The sequence below is a fragment of the Mastigoproctus giganteus genome, chromosome 5, assembly GCF_048544385.1.
Source record: "Mastigoproctus giganteus isolate SK-2022 chromosome 5, ASM4854438v1, whole genome shotgun sequence".
Lineage (NCBI taxonomy): Eukaryota > Metazoa > Arthropoda > Arachnida > Uropygi > Thelyphonidae > Mastigoproctus > Mastigoproctus giganteus.
Window position 1 is genome coordinate 16450871 of NC_143579.1, and position 19854 is coordinate 16470724.

The following is a 19854-nucleotide window of genomic DNA, read 5'->3' on the forward strand; positions in this document are numbered from 1 at the left end:
GAGGAAGAATTCCATCAGCATTGAGCATGCTCAAACCATTCAAGGCTTTATACACCTCAATCAGATCACCTCGTAGGTGCCTAGTCCCCAAACACTGTAATTTGCAAAATTTAAGCCTTTCTTCGTAAGAGCAACCCTTTGTTCCATTCACTAATCTTGCCCTTCTCTGTACTCGCTCCAACAGCTCTACATCCTTCTTAAAATGAGGCCTCCAGACCTGTGCGAAAGCATCAATAATACAGAGCCAAATCTGAATGAACAGAATACTGTATTAGCAAAACGGCATCGTTTTAAGTTATATCTCATAATGTGAATACCTTCACAACGAGTTGCCATGATATTGCACTACTTCGAATAAGTAACGCTTCACCTGAGGAGAAGACTAATGTTACTTATTCTCAGATGTATGCCACCACCCACCTGAGGAGAAGACTAATAAGCAACATTAGTCTTCTCCTCAGGTGAAGCGTTACTTATTCGAAGTAGTGCAATATCATGGCCACTCGTTGTGAAGGTATTCACAATATGAGATATAACTTAAAACGATGCCGCTTTGCTAATATTTTGTTCATTCAGATTTGCTATGTATTATTGATGCTTCCGCACTATACTTATACATAGTCTAGACTTTTCCATAGCTTGAGGCTTACGCCCTAAACGCTTTATAGCCTCCAGACCTGTATACAGTACTCAAGGTGTGGCCTGACCATTTCCTTATATAAGGGGATAATCACCTCCTTATCCCTGCTAGAAAAATTTCTGTATATCATTGACAAGACACTATGAGCTACTCTTGCGGACCGTCTGCACTGCTCAGAAAACTTCATATCTGCCTGCACAATGACCCCCGGGTACTTTTCGTTCTCTACCACTGTCAGTGTAGTACCACACAGTTGATACGTCACTCTTGGGTTGCTGCTTCTCATATGTAGTACTTTACATTTGTCAATGTTAAACTTCATTTGCCACCTCTCAGCCCATCTGCTCAATTTAATTATTTTATTCTGCACTTTTTATTTACATTAGTTTTCTGTATACATGTATTTAACAAAGTAATAATTTTTTATTTTAAAAATTTATTTATTTTATCTGTTTGTGTGCTGCACTGCTATTTATAAGCACTGAGTAGTAATATCTTACTTCTCTGTGATTTATAAGGGTGCGTTTTGTCTAACCACGTGATATACTGTGGGTATTGCTACAGCGATAATTTTCATAGAGTGCTGTAGTTGGGTATTTTGTATCCGTAATTTATGGTGGTACGCTTTACAAGAGATTATAATTAATTGGGTGTTACTTTTCTCTATATTTAGATACTAGTATTAAAATAAGTGCCGTATCATTTTGCATTTAATTTTGAATCGATAGGTGTGAGCAGTATGTCAAAAACAGCCCTTCTTGTATTAGCTGATGGCGCAGAAGAAATGGAAGCTGTGATTTCTGTTGATGTATTAAGGCGGGCTGGAGTAAGTAAAGTTGATATTATAAATGGGTAAACAAAAATATATCACAGATTATTATTATTAATAAGCATATGGTGCAAGGAAGCCTGAGGCTTATGCTGCACCAGAAAAAAAAAAATTCAAGTTACCCTGAGAGAGAGAGAGAGAGAGAGAGAGAGAGAGAGAGAAGTAGAAGGGAATCACCAAGAAAGAGAAGAATGATGATATCCAGCTCAGGACCCTGGGTGTGCCAAGCCCATACTCACCAGATGTGAGCCCCCGGGGTTATGGTTCGACGTTATTGATTTTAGGCTATGATTAGCTTTAAAGTTGAACAGGCTGATTCCATTATGCAGGTATTTTGGTAATCAAGGTTTAACCCCAGGGCCTTACATCTGGTGAGTATGGACTTGGCGCACTCAGGTTCCTGAGCTGGATATCATCATTCTTCTCTTTCTTGGTGATTCTTTCATATTTCTAACTCTCTCTCTCAGAGTAACTCAGAATTTTTTTGAATTTTGGCTGGTGCAGCATAAGCATAAGCTGCACCAGCCAAAATAAAAAATTAAAAAAAATAGGCTTCAGGCTTCTTTGCATTATAAGGCTAATAATAATAACAGAATTAGATTGTGCCGAAAATGCCGTAATCATCACGCGATCGTAAGAAATGGTACGTTTATGTCATGTTTAAGACCTTTGCCATCGGTTGCGTTATGGGTGGGATCATCAGTTACCCAGATCATCCGTTCTGTTCGGTCGTTTGATAGAAATTAACATTTGAACGAAGTAATAAAGAATGGGTGTAATTGCACATTGGCATAAATGGTTATGTTGAATCGAGTTAAGACTAATTTCAAACACATTATTAGCCACATGGTGCGAGGAAGCCTGAGGCTTATGCTGCACCAGCCAAAAAAAAAATTCCCCGAATTACCCTGAGAGAGAGAGAGAGAGAGAGAGAGCAAGAGTGAGAAGTAGAAAGGAATCACCAAGAGAAGAATGATGACATCCAGCTCAGGATCCTAGGTGTGCCAAACCCATACTCACCAGATGTGAGCCCCTGGGAATGTTTAATGTTTTATTTAAAAAAATAAAGAAAAGCAAAGGCACATTTTTTGGTATATAAAACATTCACACTGATGGCAGTTAATCAAAATATGAGGATATGCCAGTTTTGTTTGGGTAAAAAAGTAGAGGATATGTGGTGTATATCATTTATCCTTTGCCTTACAACCTCAGAGGCCGACCGGGCTAGCCAGGTGGGCAAAGTGCCTGCCTGGCAACCCAAAGGTCGCGGTTTCGAATCCTGCCTCGGGCTTGGATCAAAGTACTGCAAAAACCTTGGGAGGTGCATTATGGTCACAGAAGCCAATGCGCCAACAACTACCAAAAAAAAAAAAAAAAAAAACACAACCTCAGAGGCTCACATCTGGTGAGTATGGGCTTGGCACGCCCAGGGTCCTGAGCTGGATAACATCATTCTTCTCTTTCTTGGTGATTCCTTTCTACTTCTCTCTCTCGGGGTAACTCGGAAATTTTTTTTTTGGTCGGTGCAGCATAAGCCTCAGGCTTCCTTGCACCATACAGCTAATAATGTAGTGTATGCCTGCACTATAGCTCTGTACGTGCATAAATTCATGTACATTTTAGGGCTAGATATCCCTTAATTCAGCAGTTCCATGTGAATGGTTTGAATAAATTCAAGGAAGAACTAGACAAATTATTGGGAAGAGATGGTCAGGTGATGTGGAAGTTTTTTTTTTTTTTTTTGTTTGTTTGGCTAATGCTTCATAAACTTGCTTTCTTGCATCATTCTCCACTACCAATACTAATCCAGAAGTCATGCGAAGCAACAAGTTGTTGATAAATGATAGTTTCATTTGGCAACGTTATCAATTTAAACACTATTGTAGAACTATTATTTCTAACATACTTTTTGATTTTAACTACTCTGCTGTTATTTCATTGTGTGAAAGTGTTGGTCAAAAGTCACATTTATGAAGGAGGAATATGAAAATGTGCATTTTGAATACAGATTCATGATGAAAATGATGGATTGCCATTACAAAATGTTGACAGTACTTTCTAAATTTTCGAATCGCACATTCTAATGTGTTTTAACATTAGAATCAGTCATTTGGGGCTTTGCTTGTTGAAGAAAAAAAAAATCTGGCACAAACATAACTAATTTATTGTATTTATTTTATTTTCTCATCAGTCCCAGGACATTTTGTGAAACCCCAATGTTTGCATGTATTTCAGGTGAAGTGATAATATGACAGATAGCAGTCCATTTTTAATTGAAGAATAGTTTTATGAGAAATGATACACTTGCAAATCAGTGAGAGAGTTTTAGAGTTATTTTAGAAAACAGTTTTGGGAAGCAGTGCCATCAGTTGAATTTGTATGTGTAGGAGAAGAAAGCATTTTCTACTTGGCTTTTGACAGATGCAGAATGGAATGGCAGACCTAATAGAAAAATATGTAAAGAAAATTTTATGCAAACTATGTAAATACCCGAAGAAAATCTTATGCATGCTATGTAAATACGTAAAGAAAAATTTAGGCATTTGCATTAGAAATGAACAATGTGATGTTATATGTTTCTGTGGGGAAAACTTGAATCTGATTCTATATAAGCCAGCTATCAGACACAGGTTATGAAACAAAGTCTTTGTTAAGGTGCTGCAGTACTTTAATGCAAACTAGTTACCCACTTTATGTGAAGGAAATTCTTTTAACATCCTCTGCATGTAATGGTGTGAACTCCCCAAAGAAGTATGGGTGATAGACTGATGAATTAATACAGCTATTTGCAGACGATGGAAAATAGTTAATTGCAGAATTAGAGAGATGCAATACCATTGCTTATTTTCAAGAGGATGGGACACTAATTCATTATGCATCTGCTGACCAGAATTATATAATGACATCCTCCCCAACCACTGGTCAGGCAGTCTTCACTGACACTGCATGCATGAAATCCAGGCCCTGTGGAGTGTGGATTTCACAATACATAATAATTGTCTGTGGGGTTATATTAAAAGCAGTATCCAGCACTGTATGGCCTCAGTTGCACGGGGCAGGTCATCCCAATGGAGCCAGGGGTGCACTGCCCGGGCATCAACATTCAAGGGTTGCCTTGAAAACCTGAAATTTACACACATATTAAGGAAATTTTAAATGTCATATTTTTCTGAATATGAACATGTTACAAGGTTTGTACCTTGCGCTGCACACAGTCTAAATTTAATGATTAACAATACTGCAAAAGGCTCATTAGATCTTCGCCAATTTTTTTAGCCTTGGCCGTGAAATTTAAGTTTTATTTTTATCGTCAACATATTGTTGGAGTGTCTTAAAATCAGAACTATTTGTAAAATGCAATGAGACTGTAGAATTGATACCATAAAAGTCTTTAAATTCAATCTTTATAAAATATATTGTGTTTTTTTTTTTTTTTTTTTTTTTTTTTAGGAGCATTAGCAACTAAGGCCATATTGCTCTGGGATATGCAGTGGTCATTCCCTGACCTTTCCGCATTTGGTGGTGACGGGCTCGAACCCTGGTCTAATCAAGAAGCGTGTGCTACGCACTGCTGCTCCTTCCCACCTGGCTACGGAGGTGCCATATATATAAAATATATGATGTCTATACCAGGGGTAGCCAACTTAATTAGTGATGCGATCTACTTTTTTTCTTCAAAATGTGCCGCGATCTACCATCTCAAGAATTTCATTGCACATGGTTAAAAAAGTTAATCAACACATATTGAAAAATGTTGTTTATAAATTTTAAAATTTAATACAATTCAGAATTCTTATTTTAAATTCATACGTTTTTAAATTTATGTGAAGTTTGTGTGTTATGTCATCTGCCAAGCTTTCAAAATTGGGTATATATTGTGATAAGGCCGACCGTAAAGAGTCTTCTGTATGCGAGTCTGTAAGAGTAGAGTGATTCTTCGTCTTTGTTTCAAATACGAAAAAGCTGATTCACATAGATATGTGGAACCAAAACAAGAAATTAAAAGTTCACTGCATTTTTTTTCATATTTGAGCACCTTTTCTTGGCAAACGTATTTCCAAAAGTCTTTTTCTGATGAGCTGGCTTTTAGGAAGATATCGTTTCGCAATGTAATAATTTCATTTTACAAGTAATATTTTCTCCGTGTGAAAAATCTCAGCAATTTTTTCTGCAATTTGTTTCGTATCTAAGTCGACATTAAATGGATAAGAACTATATTGAACGATGTCTTCAATTGTTTTAAAATCACCGAATTTGGTTTTAAAATCATCCACAGTTTTCAATTTCAGAAACATTTCTCACTATTACTTTCAAAAACAGGATATTTTTGCAAATGATCTTCCATATTTGCAAAATGATCGAATTTTTTCTTTGAGATCCTTAGCCCCTGCCAAAAATTGATATTTATATGCATAAATACTACTAATCATGTCACCCACATTTTTATTTTTTCCTTGTAATTCCAAATTCAGATTACTTAATTTACTTGTAAAATCTGCCAAAAAAAAAAAAAAAAAAAGAAAAAAAACCAGATTACACAACCACTCCTATCTTGCAGCTGCTGGTAATCATCTCCCCTTTGTTAAACAAATTTTTTAATTTCATTTAGCAAATTTCGAAATCTCTGTAAAAACTTATCCGACTCAGCCACCTCACATCTGTGTGTAATATCAGATCTGGTTCATTTTCGTTGAATTGCATTTTGAAAAGTCTCCTTTGAAGCGATTGTCCTCTGATGGAATTTGCGATTTTGGAAGCCATGTCCATACCACTTTTAATATTTAATCTTTTGCTGGCTAACACTTTTTGGTGGATGATACAGTGGTAACTCAAAATATCTGGGAATTCATCATCCTTTTGGCACAATGCAATGAATCCGTTAAGATGCCCCGTCATTGTTTTAGGTCCATCTGTTGTTATTGATACAAGCTTAAATAGTGATAATTTAATTTTTTTCAATAAAATTTTTGAATGCGTTAAATATATCAAGACCTCTAGTTCTTTCTTTTAACGAAATCCATACGAATAAAATCGAGCAATTCAGCTGTATCACTGACATCTGTAGATTCATCCAGTTGTAAAGAAAAGGACACACCATTAGTAATATGAGCATGCAATTGTTCGCTCACATTTTTACTCATTTTTTTCAGTGCGTCGTGCCACAGTATTTCGAGATAATTGCAGATCTTGAAGAGCACTTTTAATTTCAATTTTGTTCTTAAAATTTTCAAAAAGAGAATCTGTTATTTCCAAAAATGCATCTTTGATGAATTGACCATCAGAAAATGGTCTGTATTATTTGCAAGATCACTCACTTTAAATGATGCTACAGTTACTGCTTCAGATTGTAAATTAGGTGTCACAAAGAAATTTTGTTGTGCGAATAATCTGGATTTAAGTTCTTAATTTATTTTTTCTAAGGTCATTATTAGGCAGAAAATCCGATTGGCATTTACCATGGAGTGCATTGAAGTACCTTTCTAAATTTCCCTTTTTTGGGTATAGCCGCGGAAGCATTGCAAATCAAACAACATTTTTCTTTTATAATTACAAAAAAAGTATTCTAGTTCCCACTCTTGATGAAAATTATACATTTTACTCTTTTTTGTAGTATTCATTTTAAATCAAATTAAATTAATGTATAAGTACTGTTCAGTTATTAATATTAAGTAAGTTAAATAAGAATTCCACAACAAACTGCGTGAATTTTCGCTAGACAAGCCTAGCGGCTGTGCTGCGACAAGAGTAGTCATGTGGTTCAATACATTGGTGATAATCGTATGCAGTGGGGCCCTTAATAATAATAAAACATTTAGATTGACTAATCTATTTATTATTATTATTATTATTATTATCCATACGGTGCAAGGAAGCCTGAGGCTTCTGCTGCACCAGGCAAAACAGAAAAAAAACTTTCTGAATTACCCTGAGAGAGAAAACAAGAGTCAGAAGTAGAAGGGAATCGCCAAGAAAGAGAAGAATGATGATATCCAGCTCAGGATCCTGGGTTTGCCAAGCCCATACTCATAAGATGTGAGCCTCTGGGGATCTTTTTTTATATATACAGTATTTAAAAATTGTCGGGATCGACCAAAATTAAAGCCGCGATCGACTGGTAGATCGCGATTGACTTGTTGGCCACCCCTGCTCTATACATTATCTATACAGATATTTCCCATGATAATGATTTTAGAAATGTAGCTAAATCATTAATAACAAAAATCAAATCTTATACATTTATTTGTTCTAATGTAATATGTTATTATGTATTATCAAAAATCAGTGTTAGCAAATCGATGTAAAATTTAAACATGCCAGTACCAAAAGTCATAAAAATCTTACATGAAGATTTACAGAAGTTTCAATTATACGACGACAAAAAAAAGAAAAGAATGTTTCTTTATGAAAGTAATTATGAAACTATAAATTTGCCTGAGGCTTCATACAAAATACATTTTTGTTATGTCATACCAGATACAGTATAACAAAATTAAAAAATAGAAGAGAGATTCAAACTACTGAAGGTTGTCGAATGCACAAAATATTTAGCATTAGCATTAGTAGAGGCATATGATGCAAGAAAGCAAGCTTATGCAGCATCAGCCAAAAAAAAAAAAAACCACTTCCACTTCACCCCTCTGTTTATTCGAAATACCTGTCCAGCTGAGCCTTAAATTTATTTAGGCTATCAACTTCCACGACAAGGGATGGAAGTCTGTTCCACCAACCAACTACTCATTGGCTAAAGGCAAATTTCCGCACGTCTTTTTTTTTTTTTTTTTTTTTTATGAAAATCCCAAACACGAAAGGTATCAAAACCTATAGTACTTAGTACCGTGCATGGGTTGAAACAGAAGTATGGGGGGAGGGGGATGCCGGAAACTTTGCTCTAGAGACTAAACATGGTTTTCACCACTTCAGGCCTCCAATAAGCAAAGTGGTGGTATTTCACCGGTTGATGAAAGTCATCTACCACCTGAAAAGTAACACAACAGACAATACACAATAACATTTTTAAGAAATGGTGGGGGGGGAAGCAATAACATGTCTAGTATTTGTGGAATTTTTTTAGTTGTATAAACATAAATGTGAATTGTATAAATTGAAAAAATGAAGTTATATTAAAAACAACTGCATTTTTTTCAATTTACCGAAACTGCACATTAATTAAAGACCAAAAATATGAAATTATCAAATTAAAATAAAGCAGAAAATAGAATTAAAGTACTTTAATGAATAGTCTATAAACTGAATTATACTGAAATGAAAAACATTAGTTTTAAATTAATATTATTTATTTAATGCATTATACAGGGTGTTTCAGTTAAACGTTTCAGAACTTCGAAGAGGGGTAGGGTACATCCTGACAACTCGAAATCATATAGCAATGTGGGGTCGGAAATGCTTTCCTGAAGCGGTGTTGTACACAGAAGCACCATAAAGAAAAGAGACCGTAAGTGAGAAATCGTTTTAATAATACATGAAAAGAAGCAAAAGGTACATGGATTAAAGTAAGTGTTCGAAGTTTCTTCAACCTCGTATTGCTTTCGCACAGTGGTACCTTGGAAAATGTGCTACAAATCCCCTTTTTCCTGCTGAAGTGTTGTTTTCCGATGAGGCATCCTTCACAAGGGAAGGAATTTTCAACATGCATAACGACCATATCTGGGCGGTCGAGAACCCGCATGCAATACGACGTCGTGCAGCACAGATTCGATTTTCGGTCAATGTATGGGCCGGTATTATGGGAGATCACCTCATCGGACCTTACCTGTTACCGTGTCGTCTAACCGGACCTATCTACTTGATCTTTCTGCAGCAAGTATTGCCACAACTTTTGAGAGATGAACAGATTTCTGCATCGACGCAACAGACAATGTGGTTCCAACACGATGGAGCCCCTCCCCATTATAGCGGAGATGTTCGTAACTACCTGGATGTCACATTTGGTCAACAGTGGATCGGACGTGGTGATCCCGTGCGTTGGCCTGCTCGGTCACCCGACCTATCATGTCTTGATTTTTATTTCTGGGGTCATATGAAATCGCTAGTTTATGACACCCCTGTTGACAATGCTGCTTAGCTGGTTGCAAGAATTGCAGTAGCTGCCGAAGAAATTCGAAATTCGCCTGGTGTATTCCAGAATGTTCGGATGTCCATGCATCGGAGATGTGAGGCGTGCATTGTAGCCCGTGGAAGAAACTTCGAACACTTACTTTAATCCATGTACCTTTTGCTTCTTTTCATGTATTATTAAAACGTATTATTTCACGATAGGAGGGAGTATATGATGAGAGCCTTGTCGATCAATTCGGCCCTGGAAAGATTGTGCAAGGCTCAAGGGGCAGAATTTTTTTCAGCCTGGTCTGTACTTGTTAACAGGAGAGATTGCTTCTACAGGGATGGGATACACTTAAATAGAAAGGGTGTAAGAATATTTGCTGATGCTATCGAGGCAGTGTTAGGTGGGTCGGAAAACTGCTAGCTTGGGGGGAGACAAAGACCAATAGATTGACAGTAGCCACTGGCAGAGGTGAAAGAGATTCTTGCACTGCTTCTATTAGAATGAGCAGAAGCCTGAAAAACAAGATGCATGGTATTTCAGAGACTGCTGGGAGCCATTGCGGTACAAGTAAACACATGGGTTGTGTTAGGGTAGCTAAGAATAGAAACAGGTGCAGGTATACTTGCGTGTACACCAGTGCTAGGAGTTTGGTAAATAAATTTGATGAATTTGAGTTTTGTTTGTTTGTTATTTGGTTTTTAGGAGCATTAGCAACTAAGGCCATATTGCTCCGGGATATGCGGTGGTTATTCCATGACCTTTCCGCATCCTCTGTATTTGGTGGTGACGGGTTTGAACCCCGGTCTAATCAAGAAGCGTGTGCTACGCACTGCTGCTCCTTCCCACCTGGCTACTGAGGCGCCTATGAATTTGAGGTATTGCTCAAAGCATCAAAGGCAGATATTGTTGGGATATCAGAGACGTGGTGTCACACAGATATAAGGGATGCAGAACTGCAATTTGGGGAGTACAACGTCTACAGAAAGGATAGACAGGATAGGAAGGGAGGAGGGGTTATGCTATTAGTTAAGAAACACATAAAAACCAAGGAAGTGAAGCCAGTCGACATCGCTGGACAGTGCAGTGTGGAGTCAGTTTGGTGTGACATAAACATTGGGAGATCAAAATTGAGAGTAGGAGTGTGCTATAGGCCTAATGACTCTGATGAGTATAATAAGGAACTGTACAGGGAAATAGAGTGGGCCAGTAAATCAGAGTGTCTTATAATGGGAGATTTTAATTTCCCAGATATTGACTGGAATTTGGGGGCTGGTTACTCACACACTAGCAGGACTTTTGTGGATTTATTGGATGATTGTTTTCTACATCAGCATGTTCGGGAGGCAACTAGAGGGAGTAATACTCTTGATTTGATTATCAGCAGTGATTCTTCATGCATTAAGAATCTGCAGATAAATGAACCAATAGGTGGCAGTGATCACAGTGTGCTGAAGTGGGATTTACTCAAAGCGGTAACTACCATTAGGGGTAAAGGGAAGGGTTATTGCTTCCGTAAAGGCGACTACGATGGACTGAGACAGTATTTAAATTCTATACAGTGGGACCAACTGATGATGTTACCAACAGCAAATTCAAAATGGGAAGCATTCAAAGAACTTATCTTGGAAGCTACTAGGCTTTACATACCAACTAAGAAATATTGTTCAAGGTTTAGGCCAAAATGGATGTCAGATGAACTAATGAGGCATATGGCAGAGAAGAAAAATGCATGGGATACATACAAATTAACACATGACACAGAAGCCTATGATAGATACAAGTTGATATGCAACCAAGTTACAAAGGAGGTTAGGCAGGCGAAGGCAGATTACGAGAAATCCTTGGCAAGGGATGCAAAGAAAAACAGCAAAGAGTTCTTTACTTATGTAAACTCTAGAAGGAAGGGGATGAATCAGATTGGTCCACTTGATATTGATGGGTCAAGTGTTGATGATCCTGCTCAGGTAGCTAACAAACTAAATGAATATTTTGCATCGACATTCACACATGAGGAGTTATTCAGCGAGGGGAATGCCAGAGGTGTATTCAACTCTAGCAGTAAGCTACAGAATCTTGAAATAACTGGGAGTAAAGTGGAGGAGAAACTGTTGAAGATAAACACAAGAAAGGCACCCGGGGTGGATGGGATCTATCCAGTTATATTAAAGGAGGCAGCAAAGGAAGTAAGCAAACCCTTAGCCATAATTATGAGAGCTTCCTTGGACTCAGGGGAGGTACCCATAGACTGGAAATGTGCAAATGTGACCCCAATTCACAAAGGAGGATCAAAGGCTGACACAAGTAATTATAGACCTGTGAGCTTAACTTCTGTTCCAGGAAAATTAATGGAGGCACTGGTTAAAGAAGCACTGCAGGATCATTTAGACAAGACTTCAGTTATAGCTCAGACACAGCATGGTTTTGTTAAGGGGAGGTCTTGCCTGACCAACTTGATTGGATACTATGATGCAGTCACAAAAGAACTGGATGCAGGGAATAACTTTGATATTATATACTTGGATCTTAGAAAGGCTTTTGATACTGTTGCACATGGAAGACTGCTACACAAATTGGAGCAGTGTGACATTGGAGGCAAATTGCTGCTATGGATAAAGGGGTGGTTGAGGGGGAGAAGACAGAGAGTGGTAATCAATGGACACTGCTCATCGTGGACTGATGTTATTAGTGGAGTCCCTCAGGGCTCAGTGTTGGGTCCATTATTGTTTTTTGTATTTATAAATGATATTGATGATGGTATATCGGGCTTAATGTCCAAGTTTGCAGACGATACAAAGGTTGGCAGGGTTGTCAAGGATACTACTGACACTATGCTGCTGCAACAGGATCTGGAAAGGTTGAGCAGATGGGCTGAGAGGTGGCAAATGAAGTTTAACATTGACAAATGTAAAGTACTACACATGGGAAACAGCAACCCCAGAGCAACGTATCAACTCTGTGGTACTACACTGACAGTGGTAGAGAATGAAAGGGACTTGGGGGTGGTTGTGCAGGCAGATATGAAGTTCTCTGAGCAGTGCAGACGGGCTGCAAGAGTAGCTCATGGAGTATTGTCAATGATATACAGGAATTTTTCCAGCAGGGATAAGGAGGTGATTATTCCATTGTATAAGGCGATGGTCAGGCCACACCTAGAGTACTGTATACAGGTCTGGAGGCCTCATTTCAAGAAGGATGTAGAGCTGCTGGAATGAGTACAGAGAAGGGCAACAAGATTAGTGAATGGAACAAAGGGGTGGTCTTACGAAGAAAGGCTTAAGTTTTGCAAATTACAGTGTCTGGAGACTAGGCACCAGCGAGGTGATCTGATAGAGGTGTATAAAGCCTTGAATGGTTTAAGCATGCTCAATGTTGATGGGATTCTTCCTCTAGCTCAGAAAAATCACCTGAGAGGGCATAAATTCAAATTGAGGAAAGACAGATGTAGGATAGACATGGGGAAATTTGCCTTTAGCCAGCGGGTGGTTGGTTGGTGGAACAGACTTCCATTCCTTGTGGTGGAGGTTGATAGCCTAAATAAGTTTAAGGCTCAGCTGGACAGGTATTTTGAACGAACAGAGGGGTGAAGTGGAAGTGGGTTTTTTTTTTTTTTTTTTTGGCTGATGCTGCATAAGCTTGCTTTCTTGCATCAAATGCCTCTACTAATGCTAATGCTAAAACGATTTCTCACTTACGGTCTCTTTTCTTTATGGTGCTTCTGTGTACAACACCGCTTCAGGAAAGCATTTCCGACCCCACATTGCTATATGATTTCGAGTTGTCAGGATATACCCTACCCCTCTTAGAAGTTCTGAAACATTTAACTGAAACACCCTGTATATTACATTCAATATATTAATAAAATATAACAAGAAAAAATTATAAATCTCTAAGTACATTGTCCGAAAATACTTTACGATATAAAGTATGAGCAATATTTAGTTATGAGAAATACATTGTACAGTCAAAACATTATGATCCCACCCGTGGTGTGGCATATGTTGGGCTAAGAATGAGTAAATGCAATACTGGAGGTTTGTGGAATGCAATCCATAAGGAGTACTTGACCGACGTGGGCAAGGGATGTGATCTGACACTTTTCAAAAAAAGGATGACTGTCGATACCAGTTGAAGGGCAACAGTGTTATGTAAACTGCAAATTTGTGGGCTGTTTGTGGAATGCTGTAGTTAAAGTTTCCAAGAAGGAACAGATAATGGACAGAACAGTCAGCCAGCCAGTGGTGGGTGACTGAGCCTCATCTACAATTGTGGTGACATAGCTGTCACCACATTAGGTGTTATTAGTGATGGCCACCCATCACTAAGTCTATCCTATATCTGTCTTTCCTCAATTTGAATTTATGCCCCCTCAGGTGATTATTCTGAACAAGAGGAAGAATCCCATCAGCATTAAGCATGCTCAAACCAATCAAGGCTTTATACACCTCTATCAGATCACCTCGTTGGTGCCTAGTCTCCAGACACTGTAATTTGCAAAACTTAAGCCTTTCTTTGTAAGAGTACCCCTTTGTTCCATTCACTAATCTTGTTGCCCTTCTCTGTACTCGTTCCAGCAGCTCTACATCCTTCTTGAAATGAGGCCTCCAGACCTGTATACAGTACTAATGGTGTGGCCTGACCATTGCCTTATACAAGGGAATAATCACCTCCTTATCCCTGCTAGAAAAATTCCTGTATATCATTGACAAGACACCATGAGCTACTCTTGCAGCCCATCTACACTGCTCAGAGAACTTCATATCTGTCTGCACAATTACCCCCAGGTCCTTTCATTCTCTATCACTGTCAGTGTAGTACCACAGAGTTGATACGTTGCTCTGGGGTTGCTGTTTCCCATGCAAGAGAATGCCACTCTTTTCACTCCAGTCACAACAGAAGATCCTCTTACACTTGCTTCACTCTTGGGTAATAAAATAAATGCCTTAATTTTTTTATCGGACCTTTATTTGTTTTCATCTCTAAATAAAGAAGCTAAAATTAAACATTGTATGGACTTACAAATTAATTTGTCGGATCCCTCTTTAAAAGAAATTGACATCAATGCTATTGACTTGTGTGAAGAAATAGAAAATTTGTCAATTTTTATACAGCCAAACATGGAGGCATATGATGTGCTACAGTATATTTTTTCAAATGATCTTGCTATGTTTCTATTGCAATATGAATATTTCTCGCCCTTCATGTCACCATATCACGTGGCGAGTGTGCTTTTTCCATATTAAAAATGGTAAAGAACTATTTAAGATTAACAGCGATGCAAGAAAGGTTAACAAATTTGAGTCTCATTAATATTGAAGAAAATATTGTTTTCAGTTTCAGTAATTCTGATATTGTCAACGATTTTTCAATAAGAAATTCAAGAAGAATAAACATTTAGTTTTTTCACTATATTATTTTACATATTCTTCTTTGTTATATGATTCATATGTATAAACATAATACTTTTAAAAACTCTTTCATAGTTCTCTCATTCTCTTTCATAACATAATTTGGTTGTCACTATTGCAATGCCAGGGTACACACCCACCCACCGATGAGAGGCCAAACAACCGTCTGAGTGGTGGTATCGACTGAAAATAAGTAACAGTAGTCTTCTCCACGGTTAAACCCTTCCTGCCTTCTTATTATGTCTGTCCTTTCTGTATACATTGTATAACCAAAATTCACATTCTGCTTTCCTTATATCTGTGTGACACCACATCTTCGATATCCCAACAGTGTTCTAATTTGATGTCTTGACCAGCACTTCCAATTCATCAAATTTATTTACTATGCTCCTGGCATTGGTGTACATGCACCTGTTCTTACTCTTAGTTTTCCTAACACAGCTCATGTATTTACTTGTTCCATGGTGACTCCCAGCAGTCCTTGAAATCCTTAGCACCTTGCTTTAGAGGCTGCTGCTTGTTCCAATAGAAGCAGTGCAAGAATCACTTTCACCTCTGCCTGCAGCTGTTGTTGATCTATTAGTCTGTGTATCCCCCAAGCTATCAGTTTTTTGACCTACCTAACACTGCCTCGATAGCATCAGCAAATATTCTTACACCCTTTTCATTAACAAGCACAGACCACACCGAGAAAAATTCTACCCTGGCATAGTAGTCAGGAGTGCCATCTTGTTGAAACCACATCTCCCGAATGAGATTTAATTATTTCTGATTAGAGATCTTGAGATCTCAATCTGTTAATTATTTCCCATTGAAAACTGTGTGTGTTTCAAATGTAGGATGCTTATTTTGATGGAGTCTGTATGCCAAGACTTTTGGAGTCTTGATATTTTGAATAATAATTCTGAAATCCTGGCATAGACTGGCAGGACTTCAGAATTATTTTCATCCATGTTGCATAACTTTGCCTGTTTTGACCCTCTTGTGAGCTTATGTTAATGTGTATCAACCACAGCCATAGTTTAATGCTGTACAAACTTGTATTCATCACCTTAAACAAAAACAGATTAATGGAAAGAGGAAGGTAACAAGATCTGGAACCTAGAAAATAATTATGGAAAGAATTATAATTATATGGAAATTTGCCAGTTGGCAGTTCCACATAAGAATAATTGGGAACAAAGTGATAGAAATGTTTATTCAGCCATAATTTATCTTTAGAATTTTCATCAGTTGTTAAAGAAAATGTGAACATGTTTTATTATTATTAATTTTTGTTTTCTTGACTTTGCTAGATTGCTGTCACAGTTGCAGGACTTAGAGGTTCCCAAGCTGTTCATTGTAGTCGTGATATAGTTATTGTTCCTGATCTCAGTTTAGATGAAGCTTTATCAAAAGGACCATATGATGTAGTTATTCTTCCTGGAGGCTTAAAGGGGGCTGAAAGCTTGGCACAGGTATTTCATGAGGTTTTCTTGATGTATACATATGCATTAAGAGACTTTATTAAATTAAAGCCACTTCATGTAATTGTGTCTGACTTTTTAAAATTTGTGATTTTGTATCTATATAGTTGCTCTTCCTATTATACGTTGCTTTTTATTTCCAAAAGGAACAACAAACATATATTGGGTAAACGATGGAATGGATCATCCAGCACTATTGCACTGGATTGTGGAAATAGTAATGGTGTTATGCAGAGGCGGATTTAACGGCGGGCGCGCTCTGGGCCCCGACTTCTGAAGGGCCCACGCAAAACCCCAACAAATTAGTTGAACTAATATGTTCAACTATTAGTTCAAAACTTTGTGCTTATTATTATGCTATTATTAATTATATTATACAGTGAAACTTCTCCTAACGGACACCTCTCGTTAACGGACATCTCTCTACAATGGACATTTTCAAATTCCCCAACTCACCTCCATTGGTTTTAACGTGTTTGCAGCTTCTGTCTAGCGGACATTCTCTGTAACGGACGCGGACAGGCAATCTGCACTGTTTCGTTTAGATTAGCACTTAATTTGATCTCCCCATAACGGACTGCGGGAGAGCTCACGGCCCTTTTTCTAGGAACTTTTCTTCCACGTATTGCCTCAATCGTGTGTTTATTTTCTATTTCCGATTCTCTGAATTTTATCAAGGTTTACGTCGCGGTTCTAAACCCTTTTTCAAGAATTTTAAGGCACGTGTAAAACTTCTGATGAATTCGGTGTGTGCATGGGGGGGGGGGTGGAATTTGGTCGGCCTTTCGTCTTTTCAGTTTCAGTTTTCAGTTTTGTTCAGTGTCGTGTGAAGTGCACAATGTCTTCTCGTAAACATTTAACTTTAAAAGATAAAGTCGAACTCATTAATGCGTATGATCGGCAAAAAAATTGTGTTCGCAATCTCGCTGCAAAATTCAAAATCGGGAAGACGCAGGTAAGCGACATCCTAAAGAAAAAAAATGAACTGCTCAAACAATTTTGGCAACATGGAAATGATCAGGTTCAAAAATCATTCCCGAAAACTGTTGGACTTCAAATTGACAATGTTACGTATGAGTCGTTTTTTCGCGAACGTGCTAAAAAAATTCCCATTAATGGGCCTATTATTAGGGAAAAGGCTTTGGAGATTGCGAAATCTATGGGAGTAAATGAGTTCAAAGCTTCTGTGGGATGGCTAGACAAGTTCAAAACTCGGCATAAAATTTCGTGGAAAACCATAAGTGGTGAAGGTCGATCTGTTAATACTGGGGTTGTAACAGAGTAGACCGTCAAATTGGAAGATTTATGTCGTGATTTTGAAGCTAAGGATATTTACAACTGTGACGAAACAGGGTTGTTTTTTAAAGCTCTTCCTGAAAAAACAATGAGTCTAAAAAACGAAAAGTGCCAGGGCGGAAAAATTTCTAAGGAACGCTTGACTGTACTATTGTGTACAAATATGCTGGGAGACTTTGAACAACCTCTTGTTATAGGAAAACCACAAAATCCTCGTTGTTTCAAGGGCATAAAGTTGAATCTTTTGAATGTTGACTGGAAGTCTAATAAAAAAGCGTGGATGACACTAGATATCATGAGCGAACGGATAAGTCACTTAAACCAAAACATGATTCGTCAAAACAGAAAAATTATTCTTTTCGTGGATAATGCTGCATCTCACCCGCACATTGAATTGTCCAACATTCAAATCGTTTTTCTGCCACCAAACACATCTGCAGAGCGTCAGCCCTTGTATCAAGGGATAATAAAAAAAATTAAACTTCACTACAGAAAACGTGTTTTAAGACCTCATTGCAAACATGAACGATGTAACATGTGCGAGTGACCTTGCAAAGAAAATCAGCATCCTAGATGCGATTCAATGGATTTCCTCTTCAGTAAACGCAATTAGAAAACAAACTGTCGTGAACTGTTTTGTAAAGTCTGGCTTCTCAAACGCAAAAATTGAAGTTGTGAACAGCAATGTGGAGCACCAAGAAGAACAAGAACTTCAACATCTATTGATAATGTACGACACTTCAGCTACAAGTGACCCTGGCTACAAAGATATAGACCAACAGTGGGCAAATGTGGCTCTCAGAGCCGCATGCGGCTCTTCGTTGAGTTAAGTGTGGCTCCCATTGAGAATTTAAATCCGTTTTTTTTTTTTTTTATTATTATTTCAGAACTTTTTTCACTGAATCTTGTTAAATTAACTAAGTAACTAATATTTTGTTATACGGATTTTATGTTGTGTTTATTTTTTTTTTTATGTCTAGATATTTTGCTATTTTTATTTTGATTATAAATAAATCCGCGCGCAGTTACACTGCTGACGCCATCAGCGGACTTGTGCATAAAAATTACTAGTGTAATTTTTCTGCGCCGTAAATTAATTTAATTATTTTGTTTCAATTTCAGACTTTAGAATTAAATTTATTTAAATTTTTTGATAACATAACCTCAGAAAATATCAAAAAACGAAAATACAAACAAGAAAATAGAATCTTTCAAGAAGAATGGGTAGAAAATTTTGCTTTTATTGAAAATAATGGAAAGTCGTTGTGTCTTATTTGTAAAGTTACAATTGCAAACTACAAAGTAAGCAATTTACGTCGACATTACGAAGTAAGTCATCCCCACTTTTCAACTCAATATCCACTCAATTCAAAATTGCGAACAGAGAAACTTAAGTCCTTGCAATCTGGTCTTCATAAGCAACAAGGACCCTTGTCTTCTTTTAGTCGCGAAGATGACAGAGCAAACGAAGCTAGTTTTTTGATAGCTTGGAATATTGCTTGTGCCAAATGTCCATATGGAGAAGGAGAATTTATTAAAAGAAACTTGGAAGAAGTGGTTAAAGTTTTGGATCCAGATAATACAAAACTGCATAAATTGATCGCACAGGTTCCTATGTCACACCGTACAACTGAGCTATTTTACTAATTGCACCAATTGGTGCAATTAGTAAAAATGTTGAAAATAGTTTGATGTGTGATTTGAAAACTTGTACAGCATTTAGTTTAGCTCTCAACGAGTCTACAGACATTCAGGATGTTCCACAATTGGCCGTTTTTGTCTGCTATGATATCTGCAAATGTAAATGTGAAGGAAGAAATGTTAGACCTAGTAGCTCTTATCGAAACAACTCGCGGTATCAATGTTAGAAATGCGCTTGATGAAGTAATGAACAGGTTTGAATTGCCTCCTGATAAACTTGTAAGTGTTGCGGCTGACGGAGCGCCTGCAATGATATGGAAAAACCAAGGTCTCATTGGGCTTTTAAACAACGATCCTAAAATTCCACGTTTCTTACCTCTTCACTGCATAATTCACCACGAGCATCTCATAGCGAAGTACTTCAAATACGAAAATGTGTGGAAGATTGTTTTGCAGATTGTGAATTTAATTAGAACAAATGCCAAAACACATCGTCAATTTAAGAACTTTTT

The 19854-nt window shown here is 37.6% G+C and overlaps 1 protein-coding gene across 1 annotated transcript in view; it reads left to right on the plus strand.

Annotated features, from left to right (window-relative positions):
- The first annotated feature begins 1187 nt into the window (after positions 1–1187).
- The window catches only part of LOC150085203 (Parkinson disease protein 7 homolog), a 56014-nt gene continuing 37347 nt past the window's right edge, over positions 1188–19854 (plus strand). The window contains exons 1-3 of the mRNA XM_090373092.1: positions 1188–1259; positions 1369–1466; positions 16235–16396. Coding sequence (XP_090229218.1) covers positions 1380–1466; positions 16235–16396 — 249 coding nt within the window. The 5' untranslated portion in view covers positions 1188–1259; positions 1369–1379. The remainder of the gene's footprint in view (positions 1260–1368; positions 1467–16234; positions 16397–19854) is intronic.